The following is a 22,547-nucleotide window of genomic DNA, read 5'->3' as shown; positions in this document are numbered from 1 at the left end:
TGCGGCGCTGACTTTCTCTCGGTGACACAGCTTCCGGGGGGGGGGGGGGCCTCAGAGCCTGCGCGGTGAGAACAAAAACCAGTCCAGCTCAGAATCATCGAGAGCTTTACTGACCTGCGAGAAGGGCATCATGAGAACAAGCACAATGGTAACTCGAGGCTGGCGCTGGGAAGTAGACTTTGTCAGAGATGTGTAGAGATCGTGCTCTGCTTATGCTTTTCAAAAAATTTTTTAAGGTTTTTTTATTTTTGAGAGTGACAGAGAGACAGAGTGTGAGTTGGGGACGGGCAGAGAGAGAGAGAGGGAGATACAGAGTCCGAAGCAGGCTCCAGGCTCCGAGCCGTCAGCACAGAGCCCGATGCGGGGGTCGAACCCACGAACCGTGAGACCGTGACCTGAGCCGAAGTCGGACGCTGAACCGACTGAGCCACCCAGGCGCCCGTGTGCTGATGCCTTTCAATAACCTCTTATGTAGCCACACTTTTTATTATAAAACTCTACATCCTGTGACTTATCACGAAGTGAGATTACCTCCTCAGTTTTCAATATCCAAGGTTGATGTTTATATGCAGTTCTTGCCCATGATCTGGTGTGTTCTTGAAAAGCTCTGGCCATTCTCCACGTTTCAAGGGATTCCTCACTCACTGGTGCCAAGACTGGCTTTCAGAATTATAGGTTCCATCCCTACGATGCAGTCCCGGGCGTTGAGAGCTGCCACAGATGTGGGAGAGTGAGGAACCTTCTCTCTGACAACTGGACTCGGAGGTTACGTATTTTTAGCCGACCAACCGGACCGTGGCTCACAGATCTAATGTGTTCAGCCAGCAATCATTGGCCCAGAGAGCGTTTCCTTTCTAAGTGAATTATTTGCCATCGTTTCAAAACCAGTGCATTTGCATCCTTTAAAGTTGTAAAAGACGGGCCAATCTGGGCTGACGTTTCCACACTGTAATGACTGGCTGGAGGTGAGAGGCGTGGGCCCTTTAGGCGAAGCTTATGCTCTCTGATTCGACACAGCCCTCGCTATCCCCCATTACCTGCTAATTAAATGAACCCACATAACGTTAGGCTAAGAGTAAAGATAACTTAGAAATTGTGTCTCCTCCAAGGCAGGAGTAATTTGTCTCGTAAGGGAGACGGCAGGGAGTGATGGGGACGGGACAGACCAGAGAGGGCCTGCGCTCCAGCGGGGAATAACTACTACTCAGCCTGCCCGGCTCCTGCTGCAACCCCCAATTTACCAATTCCCCCATTACAAATGGAACTAATACGTTCTCCGCATATTTTAAAAATTATTTATGTATTTGTTTTTGAGAGAGAGAAAGAGAGAGAGCGTGCGTGCACATGTGAGCATGAGCGGAGGCAGGGGCAGAGAGAGAGGAGAGAGAGAATTCCAGGCAGGCTCCGTGTGCCCCCAGTGCGGAGCCCGATGCGGGGCTTGAACCCACGACCCCGTGAGATCGTGACCTGAGCGGAAATCAAGAGTCACTTAACCGACTGAGCTACCCAGGCGCCCATGCTCTGTGTGGTAAAGAGTGGTGAAAACACTGTCCAGGAGAAGAAAGAAAGAAGGCAAAAGTCAGAGCAGGCTGATGGTAGACTTCCCCGTAAGCGGAGTGCCCAGCGATATTCCCCCCATTAAGGCCTGAGTCTACGTAATTTAAGCAAACCTCTGTATGATGACGGGGCTCCTTCATGGACGAGGCTGTGCTGGACCGCGGCCACAGCACCTGCTGCTTAGTTCGGGGTGACGCACATCAACTTTGTTCAGAATGAGCCCTCCAGGGGTGCCTGGCTGGCTCAGTCAGTAGAACATGTGACTCTTGATCTCAGGGTCATGAGTTCAAATCCCACATTGGGCACGGAGCCTACTTCAAATAAATTCATTAATTAAAAAAACATTTTTAAAAACAAATTTTTTTAAACGTTTATTTATTTTTGAGACAGAGAGAGACACAGCATGAATGGGGGAGGGGCAGAGAGAGAGGGAGACACAGAATTGGAAGCAGGCTCCAGGCTCTGAGCCATCAGCCCAGAGCCCGACGCGGGGCTTGAACTCGCGGACCGCGAGATTGTGACCTGAGCTGAAGTCAGACGCTCAACCGACTGAGCCACCCAGGCGCCCCAAAAAAACATTTTTTTTAAAAAAGAGCCCTCCAGCCCTACTTCTTTTAAAAATTAAAACATTAAATTCTATTTTTCCCATTAAAAACGCAATGCATGTTCATTAAAGAAAATGTGGAAAGTGCATAAAAGTGAAAGGCATTTGAAAACTTGCCTAGACTTACCACCACTGTTGTTCATAATTTAGGGCAGGGGTGCCTGGGTGGCTCAGTTAAGCATCAAACTTTGGCTCGGGTCATGATCTCACAGTTGGTGAATTCGAGCCCTGCATCGGGCTCTGTGCTGACAGCTCAGAGCCTGGAGCCTGCTTCGGATTATTCTGTGTCTCCCTCTCTCTCTGCCTCTCCCCAGCTTGTGCTCTGTCTCTGTCTCTCAAAAATAAAGATTAAAAAAAATAATAATTTAGGGTAACTTTCTTCCACTCATTTTGCTGCACACACACACACACACACACACACAAATACATATTGTATACATCTATATGTATAATTCCACTCTTCTCACTATGTTTTGAAAATACAGCTATTTCTCTGGAAAAACATTCCATGCTCACGGATTGGAAGAATAAATATTGTTAAAATGTCAATACTACCCAAAGCAATCTACACATTCAATGCAATTCCAATCAAAATCGCACCAGCATTCTTCTCGAAGCTAAAACAAGCAATCCTAAAATTTGTATGGAACCCCAAAAGACCCCGAAAAGCCAAAGTAATATTGAGGAAGAAGATCAAAGCGGGAGGCATCACAATCCCAGACTTTAGCATCTACTACAAAGCTGTAACCATCAAGACAGCATGGTATTGGCACAAAAACAGACACAGAGACCAATGGAATAGAATAGAGACCCCAGAATTGGACCCACAAAAGTATGGCCAACTCATCTTTGACAAAGCAGGAAAGAACATCCAATGGAAAAAAGACAGTCTCTTTAACAAATGGTGCCGTGAGAACTGGACAGCAACATGCAGAAGAATGAAACTAGACCACTTTCTTACACCGTACACAAAAATAAACTCAAAATGGATGAAGGACCTGAATGTGAGACAGGAAATGATCAAAATCCTAGAGGAGAAAGCAGGAAAAAACCTCTCTGACCTCAGCCACAGCAATTTCTTACTTGACACATCTCCAAAGGCAAGGGAATTAAAAGCAAAAATGAACTATTGGGACCTCATCAAGATAAAAACCTTCTGCACTGCAAAGGAAACAATCAACAAAACTGAAAGGCAACCGGGGCGCCTGGGTGGCTCAGTTGGTGATCTCACGGTCCGTGAGTTCAAGCCCCACGTCGGGCTCTGCGCTGACAGCTCAGAACCTGGAGCCTGCTTTGGATTCTGTGTCTCCCTCTCTATCTGACCCTCCCCTGTTCATGCTCTGTCTCTCTGTCTCAGAAATAAATAAACATTAAAAAAAAATTTTTTAAAAAACTGAAAGACAACCAACGGAATGGGAAAAGATATTTGCAAATGACATATCAGACAAAGGGCTGATATCCAAAATCTATAAAGAACTCACCAAAATCCACACCCGAAAAACAAATAATCCAGTGAGGAAATGGGCAGAAGACATGAATAGACACTTTTCTAAAGAAGACATCCAGATGGCCAACAGGCACATGAAAAGATGCTCAACGTCACTCTTTATCAGGGAAATACAAATCAAAACCACACTCAGATATCACCTCACGCCAGTCAGAGTGGCCAAAATGAACAAATCAGGAGACTATAGATGCTGGAGAGGATGTGGAGAAACGGGAACCCTCTTGCACTGTTGGTGGGAATGCAAACTGGTGCAGCCACTCTGGAAAACAGTGTGGAGGCTCCTCAAAAAATTAAAAATAGATCTACTCTATGACCCAGCAATAGCACTGCTAGGAATTTACCCACGGGATACAGGATGCTGACGCAACGGGGCACTTGTACCCCAATGTTGATAGCAGCACTCTCAACAATAGCCAAATTATGGAAAGAGCCTAAATGTCCATCAACTGACGAATGGATGGTTTATATACACAATGGAATATTACATGGCAATGAGAAAGAATGAAATATGGCCTTTTGTAGCAATGTGGATGGAACTGGAGAGTGTTATGCTAAGTGAAATAAGTCATACAGAGAAAGTCAGATACCATATGTTTTTACTCATATGTGGATCCTGAGAAACTTGAAGACCATGGGGGAGGAGAAGGGGTGGAAAATGTTACAGAGAGGGAAGGAGGCAAACCATAAGAGTCTCTTAAATACTCAGAACAAACTGAGGGTTGATGGGGGGTGGGGGAGAGGGGAAAGTGGGTGATGGGCATTGAGAGAGCACCTGTTGGGATGAGCACTGGGTGTTGTATGGAAACCAATTGGACAATAAATTATTTTTAAAAAGAAAATACAGCTATATCTCATAAATATGTGTTATTATTAACACATCACAGGCTTGTTGTTTATTAAATAATTTAATAGATACATTTTTTAAAGGTCCCTGTTTAAATTTCTAATATAATAAATGTATATAGATATGTCCCATCCAAGCAAAAGCTCTCTGGGTTCTTCAATAATTTTTAAAAGTGTAAAGAGATCCTGAGACTAAAGGCTTGTGAACTTCTCTTGAAAGATGTTGGGTCTCAAGATATGGGTGTATCAGCTTTAAAACTTATAGCTGGGGCTCCTGGGTGGCTCAGTCGGTTCAATGTCTGACTTCAGCTCAGGTCATGATTTCACCATGAGTTCAAGCCCCGCGTCGGGCTCTGTGCTGACAGCTCACAGCCTAGAGCCTTCTTCGGACTCTGTGTCTCTTAGCTCTCTGCCCTTCCCCTGCTCGTACTCTGTCTCTGTCTCTGTCTCTCTCTCTCAAAAATAAAATAAAACATTAAAAAAATTTTTTTTAACTTATAGCCATAACTCAGAGATGTTGGATCTCAAGATGTGGGTGTACCAGATTTAAAATTTATTAGCCAGACCTTAGATATGCAGTGAGGATTCTGTTGCCTGTGTCCACCTTCCTCCTTCTCCAGTCCGTATTAACCCACCCCATGGTGGTGATCGCAGTTGGGGCTTTCTCAGAGAGAGATAGAGATGATAGAGATAGAGATAGAGATAGAGATAGAGATAGAGATAGAGATATATAGGAGCAGAGGGAAGGAGAGACAGAATCCTAAGAAGGCTCCACGCCATCAGCCCAGAACCCAATGTGGGCCTCGAACCCATGAACCATGAGATCATGACCTGATCCACAGAGAGTGGGATTGAAAAAATAACCCTTTCATGTGGGAGGGAGATTCGGGTGGGAGTTGTTTATCACGCTAGCATAATCCAGCCTAACCTGCCTGATTCAATGACTCTGTGTCATAATTACTAAAAAGATTGAGATTCTCCAGGAAAAGCTCCCTTAGCAGGTTCCTTCTCCTTATCTCACCACAGCCGCCATCTTGACCCCCCCCCCAAAACCTTCAGAAGAAGTCAAGAGTTTCCTCCTCCTGTGCTCCTCCTATGCCGAAGAGGATGAATCTTGTTCTGCGACCATGTCCTGACCCGATTCTCCTTTCTCTTCATATTTTCACACCCTCAAGTTTGTGCAGTCTTTAAAGATTCTCATTCAACCCTATAGTGCCTTCCAATAGTCACATATTTTCCCTTCTACTAACCTTTCCTATGGATTATACACCCTGCCTCAAGTTTTCTCATCGTTTCCTAAATACCTAATCCGTTTTTGTTTTAACCTCTTCACTGGAGCTGGTTGCCTAAATTGTTTGTTTTCACAGACCAAGGCTACTCTGAGCCCTTGAATTCCAAGTTTTTCCTCTAAACATAGAGTTATAGGATTTCAAAATGGGGGGGGGGGCAGGCAGAATGATATGCTTCTCTAACATGCATAGAATCACCTAGGGATCTTGCTAAAAGGCAAATTCTGGGGCCCCGTCCCCAGAGATTCTGATTCAGTTAGGTCTAGGGTGGGAATCAATAATCTGCAGTACAGTGAGCTCCCAGCGGGTACCAACATTGCCGCTGGATTAGCCGACAGCTGGATTAGCCAACAGCTTTTCATTTTCTCCAAGTCTGAAAACTGATGTAGGGACGGTTGTCCCTTAAATAGCAGAGGAGATCCTCTCCTCTTTGGTTGCCGCGATGAACCAGTGGGTGCAGCTCTTATAAATGATCCAAGAAGGAATCCCTAAGGTACACAGAGTTGGGAATGAGGGCAGTGGTCCTCGTCTTCTACCCTCGACACCTATCTCCAGAGCTCAGACTTGGGGTTGGGAATTAGGCTGGAGACAAAACAACTTCTTGCCTCTTTGCGGGGAGATCCCTGGTCCTGAAACACACTTTCGAGCTCTGTTTCTATGGGCAAACACGTCAGAAGAATGCGCCGTTGAGAACTTTCTGTGACAGTGCGTTCTTCGGGATTTTTCTTTTCTTTTCTTTTTTTTTTAAACAACCAAGTTTTTGATTTGGGGAAGTCACAAAAAGTTAAGTTAAAGGGAAGGGACCTTATACTTCCTCTAGCTTAATACCTTTCCTTTCTAGCTATCTTGTTGACGCAGGGTAGATATGCAGGTGACCGGAAAGATGCTATCTGGTATGCAGTGGCTCCAGCCAAGGATCTGCATTCCTGCCATCACCCCACCCTTATGCCAGGACTAGTGCCTGCCGAGCTCACCGAGTCCCTGCAAAACCTTGACAAAGCTACAGAAGCAGATACTAAAACCGCTGAGAATGCTTTTAGGGATTCAGAGTGGCATGGCCCACTCACTCTGTTCTAGAAGAGAACGTTGAGATTTGACGGGCGGAAATAAGTCAAGGCCACACAGCAAAATGCTGGCATAGCCAGGACAATGAGCAAGGTTTCCTGACTCCCAGTCCAGCGCTCTCAGACTACGTCCTATTTCTCATGGGACGGACAGGATCGAGGAAGACAGCAGGATGGGCTATTGCCAAGTTCATTTAGGACCTAGAGGTCCTGATAGAAGTTGAGTGTTGTTTTGTAATAATTCAGTGATCACGTCTTTCAGATATGGCAAGGACCTCTGAGTCTAATATCCCCAATTAGGATGAGGGTCCCAAGGCCCAGACGCATCCTTGGTACACAAGTTACCAATCCCTCCTTCTGGAGCTTTCAAGGCACTCATTCCTAACCTCTGCTCTTTCAGATTTGTCGACTCCTGACACACTGGAGCCTAGTGAGTGTCCTTAATTTTCTTGGTAGAATCTTGAAGGAAAATCCTTCTTACTCCTTCCTAAGGGTCCCGAGATTCCCTCTCATGCTCAGTCAGAGAGGAGAAGGATCAGTGTCTAAAGTGACATCGGAGGTGAAAAGCTGTGGGAGGCTCCTGGCATTCCTGTGCTCCCAACGTGAGTCTCCCCTGGCTTGGCTTATTGATGACAGCATAGTATGACCTCATTTATTCAAAATTAGTGACAACCGGGATGGGCTAAGTTGAGGTTTACCTTGGAGAATCAAAGAGAAAATGTCGAATAAATTATTCAAGTTAATGATATTTTATCTATTTATTTCTAATTTGTGTTCATTTGAAGAGAGAGAGAATCCCAAGCAGACTCCGCACTGAGTGTTGAGCCCAACATGGGGCTTGATCCCACAAACCGCGAGATCATGACCTGAGCCAAAATCGAGTCCGACGCTCAACCCATCGAGCCACGCAGGCGCCCCCTAGTGTTAATGATATTTAAGGAGGGCTATTTAACCTATTTAAGGGAAGATTCTTTCAAAATATTTTCCAAATACCATTTAAAGCGTATCTAGGGCTCTCTGACCCATACCTCTTGACAATTTTTAAATTAATTACACATTAGTCTTACCTGTTCAATAATAAAAAAAAACTCTCCTGAGATTTTTCTATTAGGGAACACGTTTTCGGTCTAATTTAGTCATTATACATGTATGTAAGTGTTGTTATTAAATTATACTTCTCTAAAAACATTCTGGAATTCAGAATTTTGTTTTCCCTTAGGTTTCCTTTCAATATCGAGTATAGATTAGTGAAGCTTTTCTATATGTGTGTGCATGCATTTGCTATGGTCATCATAGAGACATTGTGACTTAGGAGCAATGCATTGTAGTAACAGTTGTTATAGTGAGCAAAATACATTTCAGAATATGTGTGGTTATGTGTTATTAAATATTAGAATAGTAAACAGGTTTGTAACTCCGTTTTAAGTGAGGAATGCCATTGGCAGGAGATAATAAAGGGAATTTTTTAAATAGTATAGTTATTGATATTTCTTTTTTTAAGATTTATTTATTTTTGAGAGGGAGAGAGAGTGAGCAAGCAGGGGAGGGGCAGAGAGAGAGGGAGATACAGAATCTGAAGCAGGCTCCAGGCTCTGAGCTGCCAGCACAGAGCCCAATGTGGGGCTCGAACTCACGGACCGTGAGATCATGACCCGAGCAGAAGTCAGAGGCTTAACTGACTGAGCCACCCAGGTGCCCTTAAAGGGATTTTTAAATATAAGCTCAAAACACCCAATGAGAAGAGTTTTAATTGCGAAGGAGTCAGGCAATTGGTAAGAGAGTATAATTCACTGTAGATTCTAGGAAGCATGGCGTTGCCGAAGTTGGCCAAAGACCATGTCCTGTTTGGCACGACTTTGCTTGCTGAACCTGAGCCCACCAGTATCTAGGTTATGGTGAAAAACTCAGACACACAGAACAACAGATGACCTTAGCAGCAGCAGTGAATATGTGCCAAAGAAAATAATATTAAAAAACGGGTCCGGAGAAAAAGGGTCTTGAGCAAGACTCCAAATCGAAATCAATTTTCATGGTGCCGCTTGATTGTCTGGTTTGGTCGGCATGGATATTAAACCACGGATACTCTAACCACCTATGCTACCTACAAGAACTCACGGTAAAAGCAAACTAGGACCTCATGGCTAAAAACAATAGCACCAGAGTCGATGCACGTGGCTACAAAGTGATCGCTTCTAATTCTGCTTTGAATTAGCATACCTTGTCCGCTGACATCGTTCTAAGCCTTCCTCCCTGCATTCCTTTGGCTCACTGTCTTTAAAAGCATTCTTAAGGCCAAATTTGAACATCATACAATCCGCCCCTGGTAATGATACAGTTGGATGATTTCTAGTACATTTATACAGTTGGTGGCATCGCCCTAAGACGCTTCCCTCACTCTCTATGCAGTCAACTCTTGCTTCTGCCCCCGTATCCAGTGATCTGTGTTCCTTTGTGATTAATAAAAACATTTCTAACGTTAATTTATTTTTGAGAGAGAGAGTGCGAGTGGGAGAGGGCCAGAAAGAGGGCGACAGAGGATCCAAAGCAGGCTCTGAGCAGTGAGGGCAGAGCCCGATGCGGGGCTCGAGTTCACAAACCGTGAGATCACGACCTGAGCCGAAATCAAGAGTCGGCCACTTAACCGCCTGAGTCACCCAGGCTCCCCTCCTTTGTGGTCTTTTAATTATCTTCCGTTACGGCTCTATGTTTGTAAAAACAAGCACGTTGGCCATTTTAAGAGACACAGGTTATGTTGAAACGGCTTTATTATTTCTTTTAATCCATAAATATCTGTTACTGACAAAAGTGGAAAAATCCTTAAGACTAAATCTTACTAAAGGGATACCTGTTTACAGTACATATAGAATGTGCTTTGACAAGTAAGTGAACGCTAAGATCTGTACAGAAACAGCAGGTGCATGAGCACTGCTCATCGTGAAGCTTCCTTACGAGGAACGGAGAAACTGTGTAAAGGTACAGATAGAAAGGTACTTTTCATCAGTACTACCATATAATAAACACGGAATCCGTAAATTGGGCTAATGCGTATAAATGTTCATTAATCACTCCCCCACACCTTAGGAAATTGTGTCCCCAAACTAAAAATATTACAGTAAGAATTGCTTTTTATTAGAGAATTTCAAGAATTCTTTACTACAAAATGTCTAGTTGAGTTACAGAACTAGAGGAATATTTGCCACTACGAAGCAAATGAACAAGTCCTCTCATGGAGTGGTATTCCGGGGCACAGCAGGAGTGGGCAGCAAAGTTGGGGGGGGGTTCTTCCCCTCCCTCGGGAGGGAAGGTGTTAAGGAAACATACGACGCCATTTCTCTTACAGATGGGAGGTTGATGGGTTGGCCGATTTACAAGATGGGTTTGATGTTGCAGACTTGCACCATCAGCTCTTGCTTCGCAAGCTTTCACCAGGAGGACGGTAGTGTCACCAGGAGGGGCTGGAAAAGCACTAGCCTGGGGTGAGTGCCCACCTCCTAGCTGCCCAGGGCATGATGCCTCCCCCTCTTCCAGTGGGAATGGAGCCCAGTGTCCAGACTCGGTCTTCAGGACCCGGGTTCTGGAGTCAGAACATCCATTTCAACACGGACCTTTCGCCGTGTGTTCTCCTCTGTGGCTTGAAATGCATTTCCAAGCTGTCCTCAAATACAAACCTGACACCCCTGTGGGGCACCCTCTGGGCCTGTCTCCTCCAGCCTGGCCTCTCTCTGAAGTCAGAACCGCCTCCCTCCAGCTTCAAGGACCACATCACAATGAACACTTCAAATTCGGAATGCCTCAGTGACACAGACACCCGGGATAATTTAGATGTGTCCATACGAGAGGGCTTTTGTGAACGCTGTTGGTAACCTGTTGAACGGGTAGGGCCTTACCCCTGCAGGTATGAGCATCTCTGGGTGGCCGAGACCATGGAGCTCACCTCAAGACTCTAGCGAGGGGGCTAGTGGCCACCCAGGGCATCTGAGGATGTCATCATGGGGCAGGCGTTATGTGTGCAGCTCATTTGAGGTGGGGAGGAACGTGAAGAAAGGAGGGGGTGCCAATGGGGAATGAAGGCCCTAGGACGTAAGAGCTGGATGAAACTTCAAAGCTCACCTAGTCAAAGCCCCTCGTTCTACAGATGGGAAACTGAGGCACTGAGAGGGAACATGACTCGTCCTTGGTCACACAGCAAGATGGAGACAAAGCCATGTCCCCAAGAGCCTTAGCCCTGTGCTTTTCCCTCCTGTGGCATGCTGCCTTGTGAAATTAGATATAGAGCCCAGGAAGACCTATCTTTCATATTGAGTCTGTCATTAAAATGCTGCATTTATAAAAAATAACATTTGAACCCTGAAAAATACTTCATTAAAACACAACAAGCTTCCTTGAAAATACTCCAGAGCAAAATGTCCCAGGTTCAGGGAGGACAGTGGAAGGAATGTCTGTGGGAGGTGACATGTCAACTCTTCTCAGAGCAGGTGGTGATGTCTAGGGTCCAGGTCACCAGCAGCCCCTTCAGACGACCTCGGGTCAAGTCCACACTTGTGTGGATGGAATCTGAGGATGGAAGGAAGGCTGGTGGCCAAGCATCTCTGAAGAAAAATGGATTTTTTGGTGGCAGGGCTACTGGTAATGGAGATTTCTCCACGCCTGGAGAGTCATGAGGCTCTCCCGTCTTTTGAGAGAAAGGGGGAAAATCCGTGACACATACGAGCAGGACAGATGTAAGCAAGGTGGCAGAGTGGCCGAGAGCCACCAAGGATATGAATCTTTGGCCAGAACAGGAGCCTCTGGGCTCGTGGCAGGCTGGGCAGGAGCTTCAGGGAATTTCCAGCTGCAGAAACCAAAGCTGACCTTCAAACCATGATGTCTCCGACAGGCCAGCTTCTCTCCCTAACCTCCCAAAGATCAGAGAGGTAGAGCCCTTGGCTGCATGGCCTGGAGAATCATCTTGTGGGGGGAAGGAGGTGAAGGATAAACCAATGAGGCCAACAGAAGTCTTGAAGAATGTGTCATTCCTTGCTTGTTTTCACCGAGGGCTCTAAGTTTTAGAACTTAGAGGATAGCAGGATGGAGGTAAACAAATTAGGGATGGAGGGAGACAAATGGAGGACGAGGGCAGGGCCAGGGAGTTGAGAGGAGGGAAAAACTGGAAATGGCATAGAAGACTGAGGTTAAAATAGGAGTTTCTGGGTGTGAGAGTGGAAAGAGGGGAGAAATTTGAGCTAAGGGGAAAGTCTGGAACTTTCACCCAAGGCATTGGGGAGTCCCGAGGGTACAACTCCAGTCTGGGGGATCCAGGAATTCTTGGGAAATCCTTTGTAACCTACGAACTTATGGAGCCAAGAGTTAACTGGAAGAAGCAGGACGGGAAAGGCAGAAGGGCATGAAGGATGGCGAGAGCTTCACTGCCATCAAAGACCAAGGGGACCTGTGAGATCCTTCAGGGCAGGAGAGAGCCTATGCAGAGCCCCATCCATTCCCACCGGAGCAATGGAGACACACACAGAGACCACAACAAGCAGAAGGAAGTTGAGGGCTCTGAGCTGCCCTTGCTGGGAAAGGAGGGCTTTCACCACGGGGATGGATGGCCCTTCTATGCCTAGTGGTGCTAGTGGCCACCAGCCTGGTGGGGCTGGCAGTCAGGGTATCTGGGTTCCAGCCCAGAACCTTCTCTTACCTGTTATGTGAGCTTGCCTGGTCATGTGGCTTTGCTTGTTCTGCAAACGTGGATGGGCAGTTGAATAAATGAGATGTTTCTGTATCCCAGTGAAGACATAATTTTATGGATTTTTAAATGGGGGACTGAATTGGAGCAAGTTTGTAGACTTCTCTCTTTCTCCTTCTTTCCTTCCTTCCTTCCTTCCTTCCTCCTTCCCTCCCTCCCTTCCTCCTTTTCTCTTCCTTCCTTCCTTCCTTCCTTCCTCCTGCACTCCCTCCCTCCTTTCTTTCTTCCTTCCTCCCTCCACTCCTTCCTTCTTTCTTTCTTTCCTTCCTCCCTTCCTTCCTGACCCAAGTGAGAAGCAGAAGAATAATTTAAATAAAGTAAACGTTAGGTAGGATTTTCTGATCTGACTGACAGCAGAGGTTTTGAACCAGACAGCAATAAGGCTGGGATGAGAAATGCTTTGGAATCAACCTATCAAACAACCCCTGAGACAGACAGACAGGCAGACAGACAGGGCAGGGGAGAAGCATCATGCTGATGGCTGCAGAACTCAGTGCCAAGATGCTTCTGACCCGGGATGAGATCAGGTTTCTGGTTCGGCGTGTGTATGTGTGCAGACACCTGGGGAGGGGATGTTCACCCTTTCCCCTCCACACCAGCAGGCAGCCTTAGAGGGGAGGCTGGATTAGAGGACAGTGGGTTTAGGGGGACCAGCTGTGAGAGGTACACTTTCGTCTCTGGGAGTGCCCTACTGCTCCATTTAGATTGGCTTCCTCCCCCCAGCCCTCTTAGCCTTGCCTTCCAGAACAAACGCTCATAAAACCTTGGGGACCAGCCCCTTGAGAAGGTTTATGTGTTTGTAGGGGAGGAAAGCAGAGAGTGATCCCTGTCCTCACAGCCTCACAGTCTCAGTGATGCTCCCCCAGTGGGGAAGCTGAGAGCTGTGTTCACCACCTCCAGCCTTAATCCCCTCATGATGAGCCTTGAGGGGGAGACAAGAGCTTTGGAATTCTTGAAATAAGTAAAAGGACTCAGTCGATTGAGTTTTCGGTGGATCGTAGACGTGGTGAGATTAAAAATTCCAAGGGCTGACGCTGGAGGGGGGGGGGGTTCTTCCTGCCCGACCCCCGTGTTAAAGGACCATACATGTTGTATGCAGAACTGGGGGAACCTAAAACCCCAGTTTAAGGTCATTGCTTTTGGAGTCTGAGTGTGGTGACAGTCGTATATTTTTGTATCATACCTTTACCTGCCAGTCTGGGGCTGATTCCCCGCGCCCCAGCCCAAGGAAGTGCCCTGGCCCTGAGAATGGGGGAGACCTTCTCTCCCCCCAGGCTCTGGTCTTCGGGAGTTGGATGCTGCTTAGTTCACGGTTCACTCTCCAGGAGGCTGTTACACCCTGCCCACTGCCCACGTTGGAGGCAGAGAAGGGGCTGAGATGGGCTGGCAGGGGCCAGTCCCCCAATAGAGCTGAAGGCCTGGGTCCGCCCGGTGCCCGAGTACCCCCTGCAGGGGAAGGGTGGGGAGCTGCCCAGTTAACCCCCAGACCCAGAGCCCTGGAGTAGCATTGTCTGCATTTGCCAATGGGTCTCTGTTGCTTTGATCCAGAAGAGGCACTGGTCTGAAGCAGCAACAGCCAGGAGAGAGAAATGGAAGGGGAGGGGGAGTGGGGAGGGGGCAGGGGGAGTGGGGAGGGGGCAGGGAGAAGGAGCACTGAACAGAGAAGGGGCCAAGCGGGTGGGCAGCGGTGGGGAGAGAGGGGTGGGCACGGTTCAAGGCCACTGCCTGGGGTCCTCCAACACTGGGGGCCAAGCCACCCTCCCTAGAGGCCTCTGCCTCAGCCTGCGCCTTGGGAGACAGGCAGAGCCCGGGGCGATGGGGATGGCGAGCCCCTGAGGCCCCGGGGCATCACAGTGGCTCTCCCCACCTTCTGCTCTCTGGCCACGGGCAGAGAGGCCTCTGGGGAGCAGAGCAAAGGAGGGGAAGGCAGGCCTGAGTGTCGGGCCATAGTTCAGACCTAGAGGCCTGGAGGAAGGGTGGACATAGGTTGATGGGGAGGATACCCCCAAAGTCCCTGTACCCCATTGTGACTTTCCTCTGGGTGGGCTCCAGCAAAGCCCCAGAGAGCTCGGGGGCCACACGCCTAGAGCCCGAGGAGGGGGTCGGTGGGGGGCGGGGGCTGCAGGTGGGGCAACCAGCTAGAACTGGGTGGGGGGGGTTCCCCACAACGGGGGAGGCAGCTGAAGAAAGGGAGCCCCTCCCTATCCTGGGGCTTGGGGGAGGGGCGCAGGACAGGGGGAAGGGCCACTCGGTGGGGACCAGAGAGTTCCAGCAGGCAGAAGAGAACGTTATTGTGCTTATGGACACAGGAGCTCCCTGGCTCTGAGAGAGCAAGCAGACAGTTTGTAGGCACTAGAAGATTTCTGTGATGCGGTCGAAGGGAAATGAATGAGACCAAGTAGCCTATTTGGTCAGCCCGTTGACTGCACCTGCTGGCCAGTCCAAACCCGGGGGATGGGGGGCTTGGGACCAAGGTCAGGCCAGGGTCTCTCGGCCGACAGAACCTGCAGGGGGGGAGGGACATGGGGCTGAAGGGAGTTAGTGGTGGTGGGGCGGGGCGGGGGAGGCGGGGCTGGGGCCTAGCCCCTCCCCTCGCTCCCCTGGATGCTTCTGGAAGAGTGAGAGAGATCGCTCTAGGTCCCAGGTGTGAGTGTGCCCGGCCAGGCCACCGGGGCCGTGTCTCCCGGCGTATGGCTTTCTGGGCGGAGGCGGCCCGCCCCCACCTCCTGCAGACGGGACAAGGCAGGGCGGCCACACGCAGCTAGGGGCTCCGCTCCCGGCCCCGCCCCGCCCGGCCAGTCACACGGTCACTTCCGTCTTGCTGGCCGTGTAGCAGGTGTGGTGGCCCGGGATGTAGTGCAACTGCTCCACCGTGTTGTGTCTGCGGGAGGCGAAGGCCTGGCGCCTGGCGGCCGTCTGGCTCTGGCCCAGGGTGGCGTAGGAGTTATTGGAGGCACTGGGATGGGAGTGCATCTTGGTCATGCGGTAGCGGTCCAGCACGGGCGTGGACACAAAGACGTCCGTGTGCGAGAGGGCCCGCGACAGGGACTGCTCGGGGAAGGCCGTCCGCTCCGGGGACAGCAGCGGGTCCTGGGAGTGCAGGCGCTCCGTGGAGAGCAGCTGCTCGTCGGACAGGATGCGGTCATAGGGCAGGCCGAAGTCGTCGGGCAGGCCCCGCTCTGGGGACAGAACCCTGTCCTGTGACATGGCCCGGATGGGCCGGCGGGGCCGCTCCCGCGGTAAGGGCTTCTGGGACATCTGGATGACATTGAGGGGGAGGGTGCCGCGGGCGGCCAGGTCAGGCAGATGCCGCCGCCTCATGTAATATTCGTCAGCCTCTTTGTCAGCTGGGGAGAGAGACAGACAGAGAGAGAGAGAGAGAGAAGAGTCAGCTGGGGTGACAGTGTGACAGCACAGCCCAGACGGGTGGAGGAGTGCAAACCAGTCCCCAGGGTCTTGTTAGACGCAGGTTCTGGTTCAGACCTCCTGGCCTGGGCCGGACCTGAGAGTCTGCATCTCCACCCGGCTCCCAGGCAATGCCGATGCCTCTGGTCTAGGACCACCTTGAGTCTCCAAGGGTGGACGGGCTCCCTCGAGGTCCCCAGGGGGCTCAAGGCACAGTTGATGGCACAGCCAAGCCCCTGAAATCCCGCTTCGACCACACCGTGGTCCTGAGAGAGACCTGGTCTTGCGGAAACCCCAGGGAGGCAGTTGGCGGCCTTCTGAGGAAGTTCAGAGCCTCTCTCCAGGGAAGCCGGGTTGCGGAACCAGACTCCCGCTACAGTGAAGTCGAGACGCTCCGACAAAGAGGCACTCGTGAAAATGCTTAGCTGGTAACTTAGGAACATAGTAACACCCCCCCTGCGGTGACAGCCAGCCCACAGGAAACCAGCACCCGCCCCCAGTCCCACACACGCCCAGAATCAAGCCTACACCCACGTCGCCTGTGCCCACAACATGGCCAAGGCAGTCCTATATTTGGACTTCGCTCAACGCTCCACCCGTTGTCCCCATCCGGGAGGCCCTCCCACGCTCACACTGACTGCTACACCCTTGAATGTACCCAGGACACACACGAGCCTGCTTTGGCCCGAATTTTAGGAATGAGGCGTCCTGCGGTTTTCTAAATCTCTGCAGAATGTGGCAATTCTGACTGCTCCCCGGTTTTCCCAGAGAGTCACGGATGGGTAGGTCCTGCCTCCCTCTTCCCCGCCGTTCATCGAGCCCTCGGATCATCAGGGACCCCCACTTCTAGCCGTAGAAGCTCACCGCGGAGGTGGCTGATGTGGACCCACGGGATGGACTCCGTCAGGGCAGATTACCCCAGAGCGTCAAGTAAAGACTCGGCCCCACAGCTGGGTGGTTATGAAAACAGACCCATGAGGGCATGGAGGCAGGAGGTCCAAGGGTCAGAAAGGTAGGAAAGAAGACCTCTCCTCTTCTTGTTGACCTCTCCATGTACCTTGTTGACATTGTAATGGGTCTTCATGGGTCTTAAGCCCATCCGTGTTCAGATCCCCCCCAGACTCAAATGGCAGAGCTGGGACCACCGGAGGAACGGCGCTCCGCGAGGAAACGGGGTGTGTGCATGGGAGAGGGGAGGCTCGGGTTCTCAAGACAGCGTTGGCCAGGTTAGAGAGGGAGCTGGTTTCTGGGCCCTTCCAAAGCCGGGTCTCTGGGAAGGGTCTCGCACAAGGCTGTGGCACTGGTAGCCTCCACTCTAAGGTAAGGTAGAGCATGAGGAATGTGGTTTGAAGATGGCGGGTGCTGGGTGAGGCTGGGGGAAGGCTTTCTCTTGCGGTTAAACTCGTCCGTGGCGCTGCCTCCCACGGGAACGTGGGTCTGATGATTCCGTGGCCTCCACTCTATCTACGGGGACACGGATCCAGGCCATAGCGAACAGACACAAGGGGCTTCCCGTCCGCTCTTCCCAGGCTACACCTTACTCTTTATTCTCGAAACTCCACACCCGTCCCCTCCGGTGTAGGGCAAGAGAGGGAAGCACAGGAAGGTGTCGCAAAGGCCCCGGAGCAGACCCCAAACGCGAGGTAATGGTACTTACTTAGCCGCTTCAGGGATGAGTACCTGCTGGGGTGGGTCTTCACCGCAGACTCATAGGAGGGGGGCAGGTGGGCCAAGTTCTGGAAGGAGCGGGAGAAGGAGAGGTCATAGGGCTCCGTGGCCGACGTCAGGATATTGTTCATCCGTGGCTTTTCTGCAAAAGAAGGGGGTGGGGTGCGTCGCGTTGGCGAGGACGATGGGCCGGCAGGAGGGGAGGATCCGAGTTCTACCTCTCACTCCCTATCCTGCTTTCCTGGCCCCCCTGTACTAGAACGTGGGTGGTGCTGGTGACTTGGTTTCCCCCATGCTCAGTTCCAGTTGCCTCCAAGGCTAGGGACAAGTGCTGTTTTAGCCGCCGCTGGCCGTGCTGGCGGCCTATCCCTCTTTGAATGACAGACTCCTTCTCCCTGCGCGCCGCTGTGCTTTCTGAGGACGACGTAAGCCTGTTGGAGCTGAGGGCGGTCCTAAAATTGTGTGAAAGTTCTGTCCTGTCCCTAACAGCTCTCAGGCCCAGGGGGGGAAAAAATCTCCGTTGGAAATAGGTGGGGTGACGGTGGTCTCGTCCACGTACTCACAGGACGGGGTCCAGGACCCAGGTTCACCGAGACTCCATCCCACGCTGCCCATGACGTTATTCCGTCCCTCAATGCCAGCCCTCAGGTCCCCCCTTCCACCTCGAGCCTCCCCAAACCCCGCCCCTGACAGGCCACCTACGAAGCCACTCCCTCCTCCTCCAGTTCCTTCCCCAAAAGTTCTGAGGGCCACGTTAGGAAGAGCACAGGGGTTGGAGGGGGAGAGAAGATGCGGGTGTGGGGGAGGGGGGTGGTTGGGCAGGAAGGAAGCAGGCAGGCATGTCTTGGTGCTTGACTGACTTTCTGAGCCTTAGCAAGAAATCAACAGTGGAAACATTTCGGTGCCATTCCCCGAAATGAGGTGGGCAGGTGGCTCTCTCATTGTCCCTCCATACTCTTTGGTTTGGGGCACCCAGAGAAGGGCCAGGCTGTGGCTCCCCACGCCTCTTGGCAGAGAGAGTGCCGAACTCCGGAAGTCAGGAATTCTATGAACCGGGGGACAAAGAGAAGAACTGCCAGGCTTGGTCCAAGGGCAGCCTCACTACAGGGAACTCCCAGCTTCTCTATCCTTCCTGCCTTCACTGGTACCCCTAAACGCTGGGGGTGGAGCCAAGGGAGCCCAGCCAATGAGCTGGCGTTCATGCCAGCTCGGTACATATGTGAGGGGGTGAGGGACGCTCTACGTCCCCGAGAGATCAGAACATGCTGTACAGAAAGAGCCTCCCTGGCATGGATGGGGACAGACGCCAGGAAGCGGGGTGGGCAGGAAGCTGGGAGCACTGCTCTCCGGAGCTGGGTGACAGCCACCAGTCCTTTGCTCCTACTGCTTCACTTTCAGTGATGCTGGAGAAAGAAGGAGCTTCCCTCTGCCCGTTGGCATCATCCTGCCAGCGAGGGCATTGCTCAGCTCACCCACCTCCAAATGCAACATTTCTGGGTGCTCCTACCCACCCCGCTCTGTCCTCCAATTCATGCTGCTGAGCCAAGGCCAGCTCTTCCTCGCCCTCGGCCTCCACCATGATCACCCCTGCCCCCTTGCTCAGCCTCTCTCTCCTATTGCAACATCCTTCCTTACTCGTCCTGTGCCCAGATTGGCTCTTCGCTCAAGACTCTCCACTCCAGCCACGTCACGTCTTTTCAGCCCCCTGTGGCATCTGGTCCTCAAGCCCCTGTTGCCGCTTTCCTAGACAATGCCACGCATTTCCGTGTCTATGTGGTCTCTAATCATTTGACTTGATCTGCTCTTGGGGATCTCCAAAGACTGGAATATCCTTAACAGTAGACACCTTGCTTTCCCATTTGGCCGATGACTTCACCGTGCTTGGCCCAAAATAAGGACCCAGTTAATGCTCTCTGGTTAATCAAGTCGACACAGTCCACCTTCCCTCTTAATAGTCTCGCCGCCAGCTCCTGGGGAAAGCGTAGCCCCCAACGAAGAGACGCGGAGGAAACCTTGCCTCCCCCAGGCTGTGAGCGGCTCACGGGGCAGAGACCGGGTCTCGCCTACCCTCATGCCCCTGCAGCAGGTGGAAAAAGAAGAGAGGAAGAGGAGGGATGAATGGCTCCTTCTGCACCCAGGAGGTGTTAGCTCCTTCTGGAGAACAAGCCTTTCAGAATGTTCAGGAGTGAGCAGAGCACTCCTCGCTCGCCTTTTCGGGCTCCTCTTCCTGCTGCTGCCTCATCACCGTGGGCATCCCCCCCCCCCCAGGCTCTCTGCTTCTGCCTTCTGCTTTTCTCTTTCAGCCTTCCTGCACAGATTGCCCCCACTCGCAGGGCATCGGTTCCTGCCTCCAAAGCGTCACTTACTTACATCTTCAGCTGTAACCTCCCTCCAGGCTTCATGTCTGCATTTCTAGCTGCCTGCTGAATCCTTTTTCTTGAGTCTCCTCTGGTCTCTAGCTTTAGATGTCCAGATCCAAATTCACCATCAACAGCTTCCTCTCCTCCGCACACTGGCTTGCTTTCCTGACTCCTTAGATTGCCTTGCTAAGAACCCCCATCCTTCTCAATGATCACGGCTCACCATTTTACTCACTGTTGACTCTCGTCAACCATACTCGCCCCGTCACTAAGTTTTCTCGATCCTTTCTCCAAAATATTTTATATCTGAGCCCTTCTTTCTTTTCCCACTGTCCACATCACCACTGGTAGCTGCCGCTTCCTCACTGATCTCTCCAATTTCTTTCAGTTCTGGTTTCCCCTGGTCCCTGCAACCTTAAACATCTTATTAAACTAGCTTCCATCACATATTTCCACTAGGAGCCCAGCACTAGAGGGGAACATCAAAATAGTCCACTTCTGTCTTCCTAATTATAATGCTCAACACCTCAATGCAGAAGCAGAGCACAGTCTCACAAGAGGGTTGTCAGTCTCTCTGCCAAGCGAGCCACATAATTTATCTTTGTTTTGAGTTTCTCTCTCACTAAACTTTAATGATGTTTTCACTCCTTCAGAGCAAAGGCAGCAAAGTGACTGATGGTTCATAATTTCCATGGCTGTCTTATGTTCTACCAAGTTTGGAGCGGGTACCAAAAATAGTTTTACTCTGCAGTGCTAGGTGTTAAGTTGTGATCAGGAGGATGTTATAAGAAGGGCACGTGGGTTTTGTAAACCTCTGGCGCTATGCCCACCCTCCTGTGCTCTCCAACCTTCACCTTCTTCCCCTGTCAGGAGGCTAACGCTCGGGTCACCCGGGTTGGTTTTGAGTGTGTTATCAAATCTTAAGTGGTTTGGGGAGGACTGATGGAGTTTATGCCAGGTCGCATGTCATTAGTCAATGGTACCACACGTAGACTTGGGCAAAGGAGCGTGCTCGCTCTTTGCTCTGGACATATGGAATTTATGACTCCAAGAAGTGATCTAGCATGCACACGAGAATGGGTTAGGAAAGGGTCTCCCTCCTTCCCTTCCGTGGCAGAAGATCACTCTGGTTTCTGAGACAGAACGCTGGGAGACAATGGTCTAAGAGTGGGACTGAGCCACTGTGGGCTCCTTACACCCCCTGAGCTCCAGTGAGTCGTGACCATACGTCTGATGCCTGACGGGAATCAGGAGTCAAGATGGAGCCCCTGGGGATGGGGACGAACACGGAATGCTCACAGCCATCTCTCACCATGTGTAGGGGTCTGGGTAGCACTGCTTAAAATCGGATGGTTATACTGGCGATCACCTGGAAATCATAGAAAAGAGATTTTTAAAGAAGAGTTCAGGCATTCCATTGTCTCTTCCACATAGCGGCGCCTCTCTTGATGTCTAATGTGCTTCTCTGAGCCAAAGGAAGCCCCCCTTACGGGCCTGGGCCCTCTAATGCCCTGGAAATATGAAGGGCAGAAGGCAGTGTATTAGGTGCAAAGAGCCTTCCTCTGCTGTGTGTGTCCCTCTCCTCCTGCATCAGGGCTTCCTCTGTCACCATGGAGACCCGCCCACATCTGTGGATCTGGCTGACCGCAACAGAGGTTTGTTGGGGTGGAGGTGGGTGGAAGAGAAGGATAGAGACTAAGGGGCACTTGACAAGTATACATATATGGGGTGGGGGACTGGCCAGGGGAAGTGGACCTTTTTGGGGGGAGGGGGATTGTAGGGCATCGTTAACCAGGAAGGGGATGCCCTAACTTAAGGTGGTTGCACCTTTATGGGGCTTTGATTTGTCTTGAGTCTTTATACACAGGTGCCTGGGTGCATCCTGAGATGGGGCAAGCTGACGGGAACCGTCAGCTTGGGATCAGGAACCCTGCATTCTAGGCTCTGTCCTGCCTAGAAATGACACAGCCCAACATTTCAAAAGTCCACATCGATTGAACAAGTCACAAAGTTAATGGAGTCACAGTTGCCAAAGCACAGAGTTCAAGGCAATCTAAGATCTTCTTAGACCCAATGACAGTGTGGTTTTGCCATGAAAACACACTTCATCCCTGTGTTATTGCTTCAAGTCAACATTGTATTTTTGCCTCTAATTTTAACTAAAGTGAGGGGAAAAGGGGGCACGTAGCCTTTGCTCTAGTTTATCTAAACCATGGATTACAGCCACGCCATCCTCTTGGGGCTAGAAGCTCTGTGTCTGTTTCCTTCTATCTTGCTATTGGAGCCATGTTTTCTACTGTTGGCCGTAGTCTTTGGTTGCTCACTATAAAGCATTCTCACCAGATAGCTTTTCCTCTTGTATTCTCAACATACTAGTGTTTCATGAAGGCTCTACCTTCTTACCCAGACTGATAGTTCTCAAATTTACACCTCTCATTCAAGGTCTGTCTGGTGTGGAGGGTTCGATTTTAAATTGCTTGTGGACATGGCCTTGAAATTCCTGCCCTTAGCCCAAACCATGATGT

At 50.5% G+C, this 22,547-nt stretch overlaps 1 protein-coding gene across 1 annotated transcript; it reads right to left on the bottom strand.

Moving 5' to 3' along the window:
- Positions 1-15,170: 15,170 nt before the first annotated feature.
- LOC125917028 (protein shisa-6) lies at positions 15,171-21,391 on the bottom strand (the record flags this gene model as incomplete). The annotated part of the gene is made up of 3 exons (XM_049623276.1): positions 15,171-15,936; positions 17,652-17,804; positions 21,335-21,391. Coding segments are annotated over 3 exons (758 nt in total), but the record flags the coding sequence as incomplete, so codon positions are not given.
- Between the last annotated feature and the right edge of the window lie 1,156 nt (positions 21,392-22,547).

This window comes from Panthera uncia, unplaced genomic scaffold (assembly GCF_023721935.1).
Source record: "Panthera uncia isolate 11264 unplaced genomic scaffold, Puncia_PCG_1.0 HiC_scaffold_1409, whole genome shotgun sequence".
NCBI classification, from domain to species: Eukaryota; Metazoa; Chordata; class Mammalia; order Carnivora; family Felidae; genus Panthera; species Panthera uncia.
Note: the sequence above shows the minus strand (reverse complement) of the source record. Positions and strands in the feature narration are given on the sequence as shown.